We start from the raw sequence: 17610 nt of genomic DNA, 5'->3' as shown, positions 1-17610 counted from the left end.
TGGTGTAGAAGGTGGTGTGTTGGTAGAAGGTGGTGTGTTGCGGCTCCAGGGTGTGGATGACCGTAGCTGTTGCTGTCTTTCAGGCCACATCACCTCCCTTGGAGAGGAGAGGTGAGGAGAGGAGAGGAGGTTATACCAATTGATGTCATAAGCAAAGAGAGAATGTTAGATGAAGGGGACATGGTTTACCCATTACTGTAAATTGTGTCAAAGCCGGCCAGCCAAACTAGCCAGTCAGCCAGCCAGCCAGTCAAACTTGCCAGATAGCCAGCCAGCTCCAAGAGGTTCAGACAATCATTATAGCTGTAACACTATTAACTGACTGCGTCTGTGATTGGATTATCCTGCTGTCGCACATCAAGCACCAAATCCGATTAACCAATCATTAACTGTTCTCTATCTGATCCATGCCTGGAGTCTGGCCAATGATATGGGAGGAGTCGAGGGAGTGTGGGGGAGACCAGGGGAAAGAGACGGACACGGTGTGTGTGTGTGTGAGTGTGTAAGGAAAGATGGAGTGTGTAATGGTAGAGACATGTCTGATCTGAGAGCAGGTGAAGTGGTTTAATTAGAGGTCGGGGTTAGATGGAAAGGTGGTGAAGAGTGTGAAGACACTAAAAAGATAGGTAATGTGTGTGTGTGTGTGGGTGTATGTGTGTGAGTATGTGTGTGTTTGTGTGTATGTATATGTATACATACATAACTCCTGACGTGTTGAAAAAAACAGAAACATTTGGACACGTTTGTGTAAGACAAAATATTCGACAGAAACCTTGTGTGTGTGTGTGTGTGTGTGTGTGTGAAAATGCTTTGGAAGATGTATGATCCTGTACAGTACCTGCTGACAATTGGTGTACCTACTTGTGTGCGTGAATGGCTTCCTGTGTGCATATGTGTGTGTGTGTGTGTGTGTGTGTGTGTGTGTGTGTGTGTGTGCGTGCATGTCTGTGTTTGTGTGTTTGTTTGTGTTTGTGTGTACAAGATGTTTAGTGGAACTTTATTAGCAGTAATAGTATTGTAATATTAATGTTATTGTAGTAGTATTGTACCAGTAATAGTATTGTAGTAGTAATGGTATTGTAGTAGTATTGTAGCAGTAACAGTATTGTAATAGTTATGGTATTGTAGTAGTATTGTACCAGTAATAGTATTGTAATAGTAATAGTATTATTTGTGAATGCAGAGGTTGTAAAATAGCATCTGTCCTTTTAACCCCCCCCCCCCCCCCCTGGGAGGGGACACACATGTGTGCACACATGCCCATGACACGTGCCCCACAACACACCAACCCAGCATCACTCTTTCACACAAGTCCATTTAGTGAGAGGGTTTATTTACCTAGACGAATGGGGACAATTACTGTATTGAGAAAAGGGGACGGGGGTATGGATGTGGGGGGGGTAGGAGGTCATGGGCTGCAGGACGTAGCGTGGGGGGGGGGGGGGGCGTAGAGTTAGGTCAAACAGCAGCAGACAGCAGTATCCCCGTAACAAAGAAAAGTCTGCTGTCCACTCATTAGCCTGTGCTTTTCATCTGCTCTCTGCAATTACAGGTTAGCCTCACACAAAGGAACACTGATTGGTAAGGTAGCACTGTAATAGAGAGAGAAGGAGAAAGATGGAAAGAGAGAGAGAGTTAGAAATAAAGTGAGATGGAGGGGCAGAGAGAGAGATGGAGAAGGATGGAGAGAGATAGAAAGAGAAATGGAGAGAGATAGAGATGGATAGATGGAGATAGAGAGAGAGAAATGGAGACAGAGGGAGATATGGAGAGAGAGAGAAAAGAGAGATGCAGGGTGGGAGGGAGATGGAAGTGAAGGAAATGTAGGGAGATAGATGGAGAGAGGGATGGAGAGAGAGATGAAGTGAATGAATGCGTCTGCATTCTGTCCGTCTCTGTCTGTGTCTGTTTGGGAAAATGTCCAAAAATGATCCTTTGTGCATTTTTCCATTAGGTCCAGGTGGGCTCATGTTCAGTCCGGTGCCCTATCATTATGGGTAATGTGGGTTTGGATCAGGCCTGTTATGATGGTCAACAAACCCGTAAAGGCCCTCACAGCTGCATTCTATCACACACACACTCATGTTTCTAAAATCATATTTGTGCATATGCTTGTAGGTGTGTGTGTGTGTCTGTATGTGTGTATGTGTGTGTGTTTCTGTGTGTGTATGTGTGGTTGATGTAGAAAGGTAACAGAGAGTCCAATGAACCCTGGTAACAGCCATGAGGCCCAGGGGAGTGTATGTGTGTGTCTGTGTTTGTGCCAGAGAGAGAACACTGCAGGCTGCAGGGTCTGACTGTTCAAACACAGCTGTCCTACTTACTTATATTTACTGTTGTGATCACGGCCAGGGTCATCACACACACACCTTCATACAGTCGAGCAAATGGGAATTCTTAGTTGTTGTGTGGCCTGTCTGTCTTGATGAAATGTCTGGCATTGGAACAGAGTTCTTTAAGAATTTGTTCAAGTCTGGCTAACAACTTTTTACTTCACACTGCCAACATAACTATCAAACACTCCTACACATGAAGCTACTACACACTGCTACACACACCTACACACACAACTATACATTCAGTTACTACACACAGCTACACATACAGCTACTACACATATACCACACACACTTACAGAAACAGCTACTACACACTCCTGCACATACAGCTACTGCACACCTACCACACACCTACACTCACAGCTACCACACAAAGCTGCACACACCGCTACACACAGTATCCTCTCCTCAGCTCCAGTCTTCTTCTTGAACGTGTGTGTCAGTGTGTGTGTGTGTGTGTGTGTGTGTTTAGCACATCTTTACCCAGATGATAGTCAGGAAAACCCCTCACCACAGACTAAGAGGTCGACCCGTTTCCAACTCCGCCCTCCTCCCCCCCCACCCCCCACCCTCCACCCACTCGTTCCATCCTCCCCCTGATCTCTCGGTCAAACAATTCAACAGTTGCCCCTCTCTCCTCTCCTTTGAAATATTGATGGAGTCAGTCAATACAGCTTGTTTCGGCTTGGGAAGAGGTATTGAATGGGTGCGCTGGCATGAATATTTCACCATCAGAGCCGTCATACAGATCCTTCTATAGCCTGTCCACAAGCCCTCTCCTTCCCACCCTTCACCCCGCTGTTCCTTCGCGGCATTCTAAAATGTATGTGATTACGCCACCTCCTAAACAAATCCCTCCCCGCAGAGGTCTAATTGGCGGAAAATCATCTCACTATATATATATATATGTTACATAATCCCCCGAACATAATATTCCATGGTATTTCAAATCCTCCAACACAAACACCCCTCCGGTTTCTCTTTCTCCATCTCACAATAAGCGTAATTACGAGAGCCACCACGTTGAGGGCAAATACTCATGCTTCCTTTATGTGTCTGCTGAGTGATGCATGCTGGGAACTCGATTGACGCCAGACACTTATGCTCACGCTGGGTCTCAGATGGCAGAGGTTGGGTTTTGGAGTAGTCAGACTGTTCTGCGTGTATAGTTCCCTAATACCAGGGTGTTTACCAGTAACAATCGGCTCAATATGGGTGCGCTTTGCCAGACTCGTTCACATACTGTTTCCTGGCTAAATGTACACCACAGTTAGATGCCACCGTGACTGAACCGCAGAAAATCTAGTTTGGCTTCTGAGCGCTGTGGCATGCACTTTGCTTTTTACTCAGACTTTCTTTTGGTGGTGAGGGAAACAGCTAATAGCTGTCTTCATCACCGCTTTGTTTCTGTCATGCACCAACTGTGTGTGCGTGTGTGTGTGTGACTTTCCGGAAGTGTGTCTGGCCCGACTATAGAGATGCCGTGTCTTTTTCTGGATCTGTGATATATGACTCGCTTAAGCAGAACTGCAGTCCCACTCCCTCCTGGCTCCTGTGTGTGTGTGTGTGTGTGTATGTATGTATGGTGTGTGTGTGTTTGGCGTGTGTGTGTTTGGTGTGTGTGTGTTTGGTGTTTGTGTGTGCGTGTGTGGAGCCAGGCACACAAAGAGGGTGTTGTGTGCACAACTGCACAGCTCAACATCCCCACCAGTAGGTATCAAGCTGTTACTGCACAGAACAGTCTATCTCTATCTCTTCCTCCTCCTCCTCCTTTTCCTCTTCCTCCTCCTCTCCTCCTCCTCTTCCTATCCTGACTGTGACTCTTTCATCAGCCCCCATCCTGCTTCTTGGTATTCAGAGTGGGTTCCCTGGCACGGAAAATAATTACCTTCATGCTCATCTTTGTAAACGTTATGAAAATGGAAGGGAGTGCACAAACACTAAACAAAGAATCTCCTATCAGATAGCCATTAGCTTTTCTGGAGCATCAGTGTGTTTACATATGCCTGGCTAGGACCAGGGGCATGATGTTTGAGGAAGGGTAGGAGGATGGGGAGTCAGATATCAGTGTGTGTTTGTGTGTGTGTGTGTGCTTGTGTGTGCATATGCGTGTGTGTGTGTGCCTGCATGTCTATATTGTGTGTGTCCTTGCGTGTGTGTGTGTGTGAGTGATCCCAGTGTTATCTTCAGCCAGCTGGTTCATATTCAGCCCACACCACCACGAGGCCTACTTAGGCATGCATATTTCATCATATCATCTGCAGTTTTGCATAAGCAGTTTTGGCAAAGTTCTGATGTCAATCTTCAGAAAAAGCAAACTGATGTTCTAGATCATATCGCTCGCATCACAAAGACTTTTTTCAGTCACTGATTCGCATTTGTAGGAACCTTCTCTAGTTCTTTATCCACAGACTGAATACACACCAACTTGGGTGTTGGAACTAGCATAAAAGGATCAAACGCACACGCGTTCTCAGTGCATCAACTTTATCAACTAACACCCACCCTTCCCCCCGTCCCCCCGTCCCCCCTTCCCCCTCAACCCCTTCCTGCTCGACATCAGCGTCGCCATGGAGACCCTCCTCCTGCTCCTCCTCCTCGTCCCGGCGGCCGCGGCGACGACCGACTCCATGCTGTGTCCGAAGCGCTGCACGTGCCAGAACCTGCTGCCGTCCTACACCGTCCTCTGCGCCAAGACGGGCCTCCTGTTCGTCCCGCCCAACATCGACCGGCAGACGGCCGAGCTGAGGCTGATGGACAACTTCATCACCACGCTGCGGCACCGCGACTTCGCCAATATGAGCAGCCTGATCCACCTGACGCTGTCGCGCAACACCATCAGCCAGATCATGCCCTACGCCTTCGCCGACCTGCAGGACCTGCACGCCCTGCACCTGGACGCCAACCGGCTCACTACCCTGGACGACTCGCACTTCCAGGTACGGGCACAGCGGCGATCCCGAGGACTTTGAGGGAGGTGTGGTGGTTGTTAAGGGGATGGGGGTTGGGTGAATTATGGGTGTTTGTTGCGGGGAATAAGCTGGAAATAGTCTGTGGTTCAGCCCCCCACCCCCTACCTCCCCATGTGACATGTCATTAACATTAGAGGAATCGAGGGAGAGATGTACTAACTAGCATAATGAAATGCAATGTACAGGATCTTACAGATTGTTCTCCAGCAATAGCACATTGGAGAAGGTATTTATCTGTCAGAAAAGGACAGTCCCTCACAGTTTTCATGTGATTCATAACCCTGTTACACCCCCCCCCCATCCCCAACCTTCTCACCCACCCCCATCAACTCACCAACATCCCCCTTCCTCCCTCCCCTTATCTTCGCACCCTCCCCCCACCCCCACCCCCGCCCCCCAGGGCCTGGTGAACCTGCGCCACCTGATCCTGAGCAACAACCAGCTGCACAGCATCTCCGAGGGCAGCTTCCAGGACTTCCTGGAGACTCTGGAGGACTTGGACCTGTCCTACAACAACCTTGTGAACATCCCCTGGGACACCATCGCCCTGCTGGCCTCCGTCAACACCCTCGGCCTGGACCACAACCTCATCGAGTTTGTCCCCGAGGGCATCTTCTCCAACCTGCACAAGCTCGCTCGTCTGGACATGACCTCCAACAAGCTGAAGAAGATACCTCCAGACCCACTGTTCCTCAGGATCCCCGTCTACGCCAAGATGAAGGGTTCTCCGCTCACCGCCCTGGTTCTGAGCTTCGGGGGGAACCCGCTCCACTGTAACTGTGAGCTGGTGTGGTTGAGGAGACTGACCCGCGAGGACGACCTGGAGACCTGCGCCTCGCCCCGAGAGCTGGCGGGGAAGTACTTCTGGACCATCCGGGAGGAGGAGTTTGTGTGCGAGCCTCCCATGATCACCCGGCACACCTCCAAGATGTTCGTGATGGAGGGCCAGAAGGTCAGCCTGCGCTGCAAGTCCGTCGGTGACCCGGAACCTTCCATCCACTGGGTGAGCCCGGAGAACAAGCTGATCGGGAACACGTCGAGGACGCTCTGCTACGAGAACGGCTCCCTGGACATCATCACCTCCACCGTGAAGGACTCGGGGAAGTTCACGTGCATCGCGTCCAACGCGGCCGGCGAGACCACGGCGCCGGTGGAGCTGGTGGTGAACCCCTCGCCGCACTTTGACCCCAAGATGGAGCTTGACCCCGGGCCCTCGGACATCCCCACCTCCATCAAGTCCACCAACGCCAGCGGGGGCCACGCCCGGTCTGATCAGCAGAGGGTCAGCGTGTCGGAGCTGACATCTTCTTCCGCCACCATCCGCTGGCCACCGCAGAACCACATACCTGGGGTCCGCATGTACCAGATTCAGTACAACAGCTCTACGGATGATATACTCATATACAGGTGGGTACACGTATGTCTGTCTGCTCATCTGTATGTCTGTCTGTCTGTCTGTCTGCTTGTCTCTCTGCCTGTTCCTTGACTGTGCACATCTAACACATGTGATGCTAGAACACAGTCAAATCAACTTGAGCATGACTGAAAGGTAAACACTGACCTCACCCCCCTTCAGCCTAAAGTAAAGCCTTGTAGGGCTTTTGCCAGGTATCCATTAGCATCAGCCATTAGCCTCTTCCAAGCCTGTATTGTTGTTTTGCAATGAATCCTAGCCATTAGCCATCCCCAGCCAATTGCCTTGCAGAGTTGATAAGCCATCAGCCAACCCCGGCCTATAGCTTCTCTCCTCAATAGCCGTTAACCGTTAGCAGTAATGGAGTTTGCAGTGACATGGAGGTGATGTAGAGCCATAATCAGAGGACATGCTAGCATCCATCTTGTCTCCAGGGCTAAGGAGGCAGAGTTGGTGATGTGGTGACCTGACTGAGGATGAGATAGAGTGGGATATTATCTACTCTGGCGGTGATGTAGTGTGTGGAAGGCCGGTCGTATAGTGATGTAATGAAGAGAGTGTCAGAACTGTTCTCTGTAGAGCTATCTAAGGGGGTCATGGAAGGATTTATAGGAAGTGTTGCATTGTAAAGTATTTTAAGTGATTGTGTGTGTTTGTGTTTGTGTGTGTGTGTGTGTGTGTGTGTGTGTGTGTGTGTGTGTGTGTGTGTGTGTGTGTGTGTGTGTGTGTGTGTGTGTGTGTGTGTGTGTGTGTGCGTGCGTGTGTGTGTGTGTGTGTTTATGCATGTGTGAATGCCAGCCTTGGAGAAAAGAGGCATTATCTCCACACATATACAAATATAAACATCTAAAAATCCTCACATAATAACACAATGTTAGTGTTTGGGTGGTATGAATGTGGGACCTTGTTAAAATGCACTAACCCTTCCAATGGTTGGTGTTTGATAAGCACTCTTCAACAACCTCTCCCCTTCAGCCTCTCCAGCCTCCTCCCCTTCCACCCTCTCTCCTCGAGCCTCCCCACCAGCCTTTCTCCTCCAGCCTCTCCCTTCCTGCCCCCATGCCAGCTACTCCCAACCAGCCTATTTTACCAGCCTTTCAACTCCGGATTTCCACCCACCCCACCTCTCCTCTCTAACCTCTCCCCCAGTCTCTCTCCCCAACTTCTGCCGCCTCTCTCCTCCAGCCTTTCACCCAGCCTCTCTCCTCCAGCCTTTCACCCAGCCTCTCGCCTCCAGCCTTTCACCCAGCCTCTCTCCTCCCGCCTTTCACCCAGGCTCTCTCCTCCAGCCTCTCCCTCAGTCTCTCTCCCTGCCTCTCTCCTCCAGCCTCTCCCGCAGTCTGTCTCCCAGCCTCTCTCATCCAGCCTCTCCCCCAGTCTCCCACCCAGCCTCTCACACCCAGCCTCTCCCCAAGCCTCTACTATCCAGCCTTGTCTACCAGCCTCTCTTCTCCAGTCTTCCACCAGCCGCTCTTCCAGCCTCTCCTATCCAGCCTCGTCTACCATTTCTCCCCCGGGCCTTCCACCCGCCTCCCCCAGCTTCTCCCCCCAGCCTCTCCCCCCTAGCCTCTAGCTGCTAGCTACAGCTTGTCTGCGGCCCATTAAACTCAGGTGTGTGTTGCATTATCAGTGGTGTTTGTTTATTATGTAATGGGGAGGAATTTTTGTGTTCATGGTTTAATGTGTTTATGCTTGTTTTGCATAATAATGTGTTCATGTGAACGTGTGCGTGTGTGTGTATGTGTGAGTTATGTGTGTGTATGTGTGTGAAGGAAAATATCAACCCTGACAGTCATCTGTCTCCCCTTGTGTGCTTTTCCCTGAACAGATAAGTACTTCTATTTATTCTAACACAATAAAGCAAGCTGGCCATAGCTCTGGAGCAATACAGAGTCAGACGGGAGTCTCCTTATCCCCTGCCTCAGGGCTGAAACAAGCTCCATCTCTCTCTTTCTCTTCTTCACCCTGCTCTCTCCCACGCCTCATCCATCCACCCACTTCCTCATCTTCTCTCCTCCCTTTCCCTCACCCCCCCCATCTACAACCATCTTCCTTCATCTCTACCTCTCTAACTCTCTCTTCCTCTCCAACTCTCTCTCTCTCCCTCTCTGACTGTCTGTCTCAGTCTCTCTCTTTCTCTCTCTCAGACTCCCTCTCTCTCCCTCTCTCTGGGTTATTGCAGCACCCAACAATAGACAGTGCAGGAAATTAATCAATTGATTGTTCTGTTCATATTCCTCCTGTTCCTCTTCCTCTATTCTCCATCTCATCCTTCCTCCCCGGATCCGTGACCCTGGGGTGATCCCTCGCTGAAGGAGCGTTGCGAGCATGTAATTAAGTCTCGTCCGATCCCTCAGGAAGGATTACAACGGAAGAAAATACACGTATGAAAAGCATTTTGCGGTTAATTATGCCAAAAAAGAAAAATCATGGGAAGGCCCCTTGCTTTGTGTAAGCGCAAAGTAATCAGCGCTTGCGTTTTCAAATCAATTAAGCCCACATGAGTCCCAGTCCCAGCCGGGAGACAGGGGGGGGGGGGGGAGGGGGAGATGAAGGGGAGAACAGCTTTTATGTCATCTTTTTTTTTTACCCTTTGTCTATCTCTCTCTCTCTCTCTCTCTCTCTCTCTCTCTCTCTCTCTCTCTCTCTCTCTCTCTCTCTCTCTCTCTCTCTCTCTCTCTCTCTCTCTCTCTCTCTCTCTCTCTCTCTCTCTCCCCTCTCTCTGTCCCTCTCTTTCATCCTGGGATCAGTACCTAGTAATTGCCTATATGTCTGTTCTGCTGGAGCCTAGAGTTGAATCCCAAGCAATTATACAGCATCACACTGGTTATATCAGACAGCAGGTGATGGGAAAATGTGACACCCACTCACTGTCACACACGTGTGACAGACAGAAACATGTTCACAGAATACACAGAGACGAACACACCCTGTGTGGCACACACAAGGCATTATGAGAGGCCGTATAGGCCTTAATTCATACTTGATCTCACATACACGCCATGACCTCACATATATACCATCATACTCTCACATATACACCATTATACTCTCACATATATACCATTATACTCTCACATATATACCATTATACTCTCACATATACATCATTATACTCTCACATATACACCATTATACTCTTGCACATAAACTGGCATACTCTCTTACACACACAAAAATACCGTCTTATATGCACCATCATACTAAAGTATGACAATATATGTAAGAGACAAATAGTATGTGTGAAACAGAATGTTACTATATGCAAGAGAATAACAGGATGTGTAAGAGAGAATACTTATTTATGTGAGAGAGAATACTTGTCTATGTGAGAGAGAATACTTGTTTATGTGAGAGAGAATACTTGTCTATGTGAGAGAGAATACTTGTCTATATGAGAGAGAATACTTGTCTATGTGAGAGAGAATACTTGTCTATGTGAGAGAGAATACTTGTCTATATGAGAGAGAATGCTTGTCTATGTGAGAGACAATACTTGTCTATGTGAGAGAGAATACTTGTCTATATGAGAGAGAATACTTGTCTTTGTGAGAGAGTTTGATTGAAACGGAAGGCAGTTTGAGGAAGTAGTACTGAATTCTCAGTTCCTGATTGGCTTACACATGAAGAAGGATTTGGGGTAGATGTAGCTAACGCCCACCTTCCCTATCAAGACGAGACTGAGTGACATGACAAGATGGATTCATCAATAACATTTTGCATACTCCAAATCCTAAGGCGTCATTGTCAGAAATGTTGTATCAAGGACGACAGCCATACGCGGGGGCTGTTTCTAACGCTAACGTTGACAATGAAATGCGCCGGCTCTTCAGACCTGGATCAGGTGCATCAAGGAGCGGCAGCAGCACTCTGTCAGGAGCTCGTCTTAATGCCAGCCAAGTGATGGCGCAATCCCAATATCAAACTCCGCAGTATTTCGGTTAAGACTCCTGACAGAGTGCTGCTGCCGCTCCGTGATGCACCTGATCCAGGTCTGAAGAGCCGGCGCATTTCATCGTTAGCGTTAGAAATAGCCACTGTGGATGGCTGTCGTCTTTGATTCCAACATTTCTGACAATGATTCAAGCAAATCCACTAAAAAACTCAAATGTAGAATTCCATAGTTGTTTAGGAAGCTATACCGACCCCCACTACTTGAGTCAAAAGTCCTAGATCAGTTTTTCAATTGATGAAACAAACTATCATTTAAATTAAAGCCAATGCCTGTGTGAATACCGTCCCGTGGCACTGGGGTTTTAACCGTTGACGTCTTTAATTAGCCGAGTGGTCTTTACACCCTTGGCTATTAACCTAAACTTCAATGCCACAAACTGAACTTGATGTCAATCTGTTCACAACATTTTCCAGTTGGGACTTTTAAGATCCTATTTGAGTGTAGGCCCATATGCCCGATGAGTGCCCGCACCCATTCACTGCAACGAAAGCTTCATGGATCCGACTCGGAATCTGAGTTTAGAGACGCTTGACAAAAAAAATTGTTTGGCGTGTGGTGCGTTTTGGAATTGTTAATGTGATGTGTTCCCATCGTATTTAAGTTTACAAAGAAGAGGTTTGTTAATGTGACTGTATACATATCTCACTCGTACTGGCTAATCAGCTAACATGTTAAAGTAGCCTAGTATACATCCAAAGTCGCTGTCGTAAAACTAGCCTCATTTTCACAAAAGGCTTCGAGGTCAAATTAAAAACCTTTCAAAACGTCTACATTTAGCAAATATTATTGTGCACAAGTATTTTAGTATAGTTAATATGTAATTTAATTCCATAATTTCCCCAGGAATAACTGTAAAAACGTAATTCAGGAACGGGTCTGTCCTCCCTACAATAACGCCGCAGCATTTGGAGTATAAAATGTTAATAAAATGTTATTAATGAGTCCAATGGCTTCATTAAGCCGCCCACTCTCTGCCATCTTATCATGTCACTCAGTCTCGTCTTGATAGGGAAGGTGGGCGTTAGCTACATCTACCCCAAATCCTTCTTCATGTGTAAGCCAATCAGGAACTGAGAATTCAGTACTACTTCCTTTTCAATCAAACTGCCTTCCGTTTCAATCAAACTCTCTCACATAGACAAGTATTCTCTCTCACATAGACAAGTATTCTCTCTCACATAGACAAGTATTCTCTCTCACATAGACAAGTATTCTCTCTCACATAGACAAGTATTCTCTCTCACATAGACAAGTATTCTCTCTCACATAGACAAGTATTCTCTCTCACATAGACAAGTATTCTCTCTCACATAGACAAGTATTCTCTCTCACATAGACAAGTATTCTCTCTCACATACACAAGTATTCTCTCTCACATAGACAAGTATTCTCTCTCACATAGACAAGTATTCTCTCTCACATAGACAAGTATTCTCTCTCACATAGACAAGTATTCTCTCTCACATAGATAAGTATTCTCTCTTACACATCCTGTTATTCTCTTGCATATAGTAACATTCTGTTTCACACATACTATTTGTCTCTTACATATATTGTCATACTTTAGTATGATGGTGCATATAAGACGGTATTTTTGTGTGTGTAAGAGAGTATGCCAGTTTATGTGCAAGAGTATAATGGTGTATATATGAGAGTATAATGGTGTATATGTGAGAGTATAATGGTGTATATGTGAGTGTATAATAGTGTATATGTGAGAGTATAATGGTATGTATGTGAGAGTATAATGGTATATATGTGAGAGTATAATGGTGTATATGTGAGAGAATAATGGTATATATGTGAAAGTATAATGGTATATATGTGAGGTCATGGCGTGTATGTGAGAGTATAATGGTGTATATGTGAGAGTATAATGGTATATATGTGAGAGTATAATGGTGTATATGTGAGAGTATAATGGTGTATATGTGAGAGTATAATAGTGTATATGTGAGAGTATAATGGTGTATATGTGAGAGTATAATAGTGTATATGTGAGAGTATAATAGTGTATATGTGAGAGTATAATAGTGTATATGTGAGAGTATAATAGTGTATATGTGAGAGTATAATGGTGTATATGTGAGAGTATAATAGTGTATATGTGAGAGTATAATGGTATATATGTGAGGTCATGGCGTGTATGTGAGAGTATAATGGTGTATATGTGAGAGTATAATGGTATATATGTGAGAGTATAATGGTATATATGTGAGAGTATGATGGTATATATGTGAGGTCATGGTGTGTATGTGAGACCAAGTATGAATTATGGCCTATACGGCCTCTCATACTCATAAGGCATCACACACACGCACACCCTCCACCTGCCCTCCGCCCCTACCGATTCTGGCAGCTGATGGCACCCCCCCTCACACCCCCTCACCCCACCCCACCGCACGCCCCCTGGCCCCTGCTTGGCCCACGTTCTGTCCTCAGACGTGACAGACTGGAAGTCTGGTGACAAGGACTGTGACAAGGTCAAAACTGACAAGACTGGACGCACACACACACACACACACACCTCCTCTCCCTCCACCGGTCGTCTTTTAGGCCACCCTCCAGCCATCTCCTTCACCTCCTGCCATCCATCCTTCCAGCTCCTATAATAATGACCACCCCCTCAGGCCCATCCGGTAATGATGAACAAGGCCCCCTCTCCCTCTTCCAGGGTCAGCTCCAACAGAGCAGGCCAGACGGCTTGAGGTCTGAGGTTCTACATCTGGACATATTATCTCCTGATCCAGAAAACCTTTCTCACAACCTGAGGCACACACACACTCGCCACCCACACACACGCCTGTAGGCGGCGGCCTAACGACGACCTAACGATTTCCACAGGCCTCCGTGGAAGGTGGTCATCACTAATGATGACCACCTTCCCTTATCTACTACTTAACCCCATATCCAGCACAACCCTCATTTACCTCTACCCCTCATGCACCCTACAGCTCACTCGCCCAAGTCTCATCCTTCACAACCCTCATCTACCTCTACCACTCACCCAGCCCCAGCCCCAGCCCAACCCCAACCCCAGCCCAACCCCAACCCCAGCCCCAGCCCCAGCCCAACCCCAGCCCAACCCCAACCCCAGCCCAACCCCAACTCCAGCCCAACCCCAACCCCAGCCCCAGCCCCAGCCCAACCCCAGCCCAACCCCAGCCCAACCCCAACCCCAGCCCAACCCCAACCCCAGCCCAACCCCAACCCCAACCCCAGCCCAACCCCAACCCCAGCCCCAGCCCAACCCCAGCCCCAGCCCAACCCCAACCCCAACCCCAGCCCCAGCCCCAGCCCAACCCCCAGCCCCAGCCCAACCCCAGCCCCAGCCCAACCCCAGCCCCAGTCTATCTGATCCTTCCCCTATCCACTTGAGAGGAGAGAGTGGAGGAGGGGGGGTTCCGTGAGTTAGCGCGTGTGTGGAAGCGTGTGCATGGCTGCGTGTCAGCCTGTGTAGTATTGTGTGTGCGTGTATTAGCATGTGTATTAGTGTGTGTGTGGCGGGTTAGTCTGCATGATATGTTAGTTTGTATGCGTGTACTGTAGATTGTGTGCGGCTGGGTCAGCCTGTGTGTTGGTGTGTGATAGTGTGTGTAGTGTGTGTGTGACAGTGTTAACCTGTGTGCAGGACAGGACAGACCCGTCTAATAGGAACAGCGGGGGTGTGAAGAGTAGAAGCACGGTTTCTACAGAGGATGACCTCTGACCTCTGCCCCCCCCCACTCACCCCTCCTCACCCCTCCTCACCCCCCTTCCCAACAGCTCCGTTGGCCACGGGAGAAATGTTTAATGCACGTGCCATCACACACACAGTCACCCCCCCCCCCCCCCCCCCCAATCACCGGTGGACACCACCAGCCTCAGAAACCACACTCTCTCCTCGTCACCTTGGAGCCCGTGGCCACGGCAACCAAGTTCATAAATGGAAATAATCTGGCGGTGGAAGAAGAGGAGTGTGTGTGTGTGTGTATGTGTGTGTTGGGGGGGGTTGTATGAATAATGCATGTAAGGTCCTCTCACACACGTTCACACTTCTCTGTGTGGTCTAGTGTGTATATGTGTGTGTGTGTGTGTGTGTGAGTATACATGTGTGTCTGTGTTTGTGTGAGACAGGGAGTAAATCATGCTTTACCTGTCTGAGAGAGAAGAGAACGAGAGGGTAGTCAAGAGTGTGTATATGTGCGAGCGTGTGTGTGCGTGTGTATTTATGTGTGTTTGTGTGGAGCTGTTCAAGGTTAATAATCTTTGCGAGTTGAAAAGGAGGTTGTTTGGTTCTCTGACCTCCACTTTTACATTTCTCCTCCAATCATCCTTCCATCAATAACATTCCTCTCTCTCTCTTTCTCTCTCTCTCTCTCTCTCTCTCTCTCTCTCTCTCTCTCTCTCTCTCTCTCTCTCTCTCTCTCTCTCTCTCTCTCTCTCCCTCCCTCCCTCCCTCCCTCCCTCCCTCCCTCCCTCCCTCTCTCTCTCTCTCTCTCACTCTCCCTGTCCACCACTCCTCCCAAACTCTCCCACGTTCCTCACCACCAACTTCTTCTCTCTTTTTTCCTCTCCACAATCCCCCCTCTTCTCTCCCCTCTCTCATTTCCCTTTCCCCCCCCCCCCCCCCCCTCCAGGATGATCCCGGCCTCCCACAAGCTCTTCCTGCTCAGCGACCTGGCCGCGTCGCGCGACTACGACCTGTGCGTGCTGGCCGTGTACGACGACGGCGTGACGGCCCTGACGGGCACGCGCTTGGTGGGCTGTGTGGCGTTCGCCACCGAGCGCGAGTACGGCCGCTGCCACTCCATACGGGACCACTTCCTGGGCGGCACCATGATCATCGTCATCGGCGGCATCATCGTGGCCTCGGTCCTCGTCTTCATCTTCATCCTGCTGATGAAGTACAAGCTGCACAGCAACCACTACAAGCAGAAGGCGGCCCGCGTCAGCAACGTGTGCTCCCAGACCAACGGGGGGCAGGCGGGGGGGGCCCCGGGGGCTCACCTGCCCCCCTCCTCCTCCACGGGGTTGGGCTCGGCCGGCGGCAAGCCCCCGCCGCCCCAGGACAGGGGGCAGGACGGGCCGGGAGGGGGGTGCGAGGGGGGGTTTGGCGGGGCGTTGAGAGGCACCACTGTGGTGGATCTGAACCCCGAGTACGGGCGCACGGAGGACGACGCCACCTCACAATAACACAGGACGGGCGACGCCCCGCTCCCCCCTGCCTCGCCGAGCAGGCTCTCCTGTCATAGGTGAGTGGGGTCTGTCGATCACGGCTGCTCTGCCAATCAGAGTATGAGCGTGACAAAATATGAGTTCATGTGTGTGCGGGGGGATATGCGTACCACCAGAGAACAGGCGAGTCCGAATGTGTCTGCCTGTTTCAAGGGCGTGTCTTTCCAGTGAGCTCAGATGAGTCAGCATAACAGATGTTCCACTGAAGCACTGCTACAGCTGCATCAACCAAGTGTGTCACAGGGAGAATGTGTGTTTGGATATATGTATGGCTGTTTGTGAGTGTGTGTGTGCGTGTGTATATATGTGTGCATGGGTGTGTCTGTCTGAAAGTAGGCTTTGTGTATGTGTGTGTCTCTTTTTGTGTGTGTGTGTGTGCTGGTTCTACAGCCCAGCAGCTGTGGTATTGCTGGTTCCCCATGCCAGTCTGGGCTGAGGGGAATAAGCAATCATCATAAAATCACACAGCAGATAAACACTAGAGTATGACTAGCAGGGCTCTAGTACTCCCTCATTCCTCTCTCCCTCCATCCCTCCTTCTCTCCCTCCCTGCCTGTATCTCTCTATCCACCCCTCTATCCCTCCCTCCCTCAATCGATCCCTCCCATCTCCCCATCCCTCCCCCCATGCCTCCACACATCCTATGCTCCATCTCCTCCTCCCTCCATCCCTCCAAACCTCCCTGACTCAATCTCTTCCACATTTTCCTCTTATGACCTCCCTTCCCATCAGTTATGTTGGGTTTCTTCCTGTCCAACCCTGCCTCCACTAGCCCTTATTCCCTAGTCCTCCAGCCTGGGTGATCCCCCCCCCTCTTCCATCATTCCTCGCTCCCCATCTGCCTCCTTCCTGCCTACCCTCCCTACACTCCCTCTCTCCCTCCATCCTTCTCTCTCCCTCCCTCAATCTCTCCCCCCATCTCACTCTCTCCCTCCCTCAATATCTCCCTCTCTCCCCCTCCCTCTGTCTCCCTCCCATCACGCTCTCTCCTTTTTCTCTCTCTCCTCCCCCCTCTCCCTCTCTCCCCCTCCCTCTGTCTCCCTCCCGTCACGCTCTCTCCCTTTTTTTCTCTCTCCTCCCCCCTCTCCCTCTTCCCCCCTCCCTCCCACCCGCCCTCGCTGTGTGTCTACGCCTCCCTCTGTCCCTTCCTCTGTCCCTCCCTCCCTCCCAGTCTTCTACTCCCAGCCGACCAGCAGCATATCTGTCCAGGGTTTAATATCTGCTGAAATATCAGACACACACACACACACCACAAGCTGCTTTGGACCAGCTGCCTACTAATCCACAATACATCTGTCTGGCCAGAGCTGCACTGGGGTGTCTTCAACTCTCGTCAGACACACACCTTCAACCTCCCCACACAAAAGCCCACAGATTACACACACACACACAGTCATGCACAAATACACATACCACCCCCCCCCCCCCACACACACACACACACGGACAGTCCCTCTGTTTGACCTCATTGTGTGTGCCATAACCATGAATAGAGTAGTGGCTTAGAGGGATGAACCATCCATTGTTTTATAGGCTTGTTTAGCGGCAGAGCTGACAGGGGTGTGTGAATGCAGCAGCTTGCCAGAGCTTAAAACAATGTTCACAGTGAAGCGCTGCTACGGCGTGAGGGGCTGGTGCGACACTGACCCCTGGTGGACGAGTCTTGTACTGCAGTGTCCTCCTTCAACACCGAGCTGCACTCTCTCTCTCTCC

At 49.5% G+C, this 17610-nt stretch overlaps 1 protein-coding gene across 1 annotated transcript in view; it reads left to right on the top strand.

The window, feature by feature from the left end:
* si:cabz01090165.1 (uncharacterized protein LOC100333421 homolog) overlaps nucleotides 1–15910 on the top strand; it is a 100587-nt gene extending 84677 nt beyond the window's left edge. Inside the window, exons 3-5 of the mRNA XM_062472815.1 lie at nucleotides 4903–5278; nucleotides 5712–6718; nucleotides 15300–15910. Of these exons, the coding sequence (XP_062328799.1) occupies nucleotides 4903–5278; nucleotides 5712–6718; nucleotides 15300–15855 (1939 nt within the window). The 3' untranslated portion in view covers nucleotides 15856–15910. The remainder of the gene's footprint in view (nucleotides 1–4902; nucleotides 5279–5711; nucleotides 6719–15299) is intronic.
* Nucleotides 15911–17610: the final 1700 nt, after the last annotated feature.

Source organism: Osmerus eperlanus, chromosome 11 (assembly GCF_963692335.1).
Source record: "Osmerus eperlanus chromosome 11, fOsmEpe2.1, whole genome shotgun sequence".
NCBI lineage: Eukaryota > Metazoa > Chordata > Actinopteri > Osmeriformes > Osmeridae > Osmerus > Osmerus eperlanus.
This window is presented reverse-complemented; position numbering and strand designations above follow the sequence as displayed.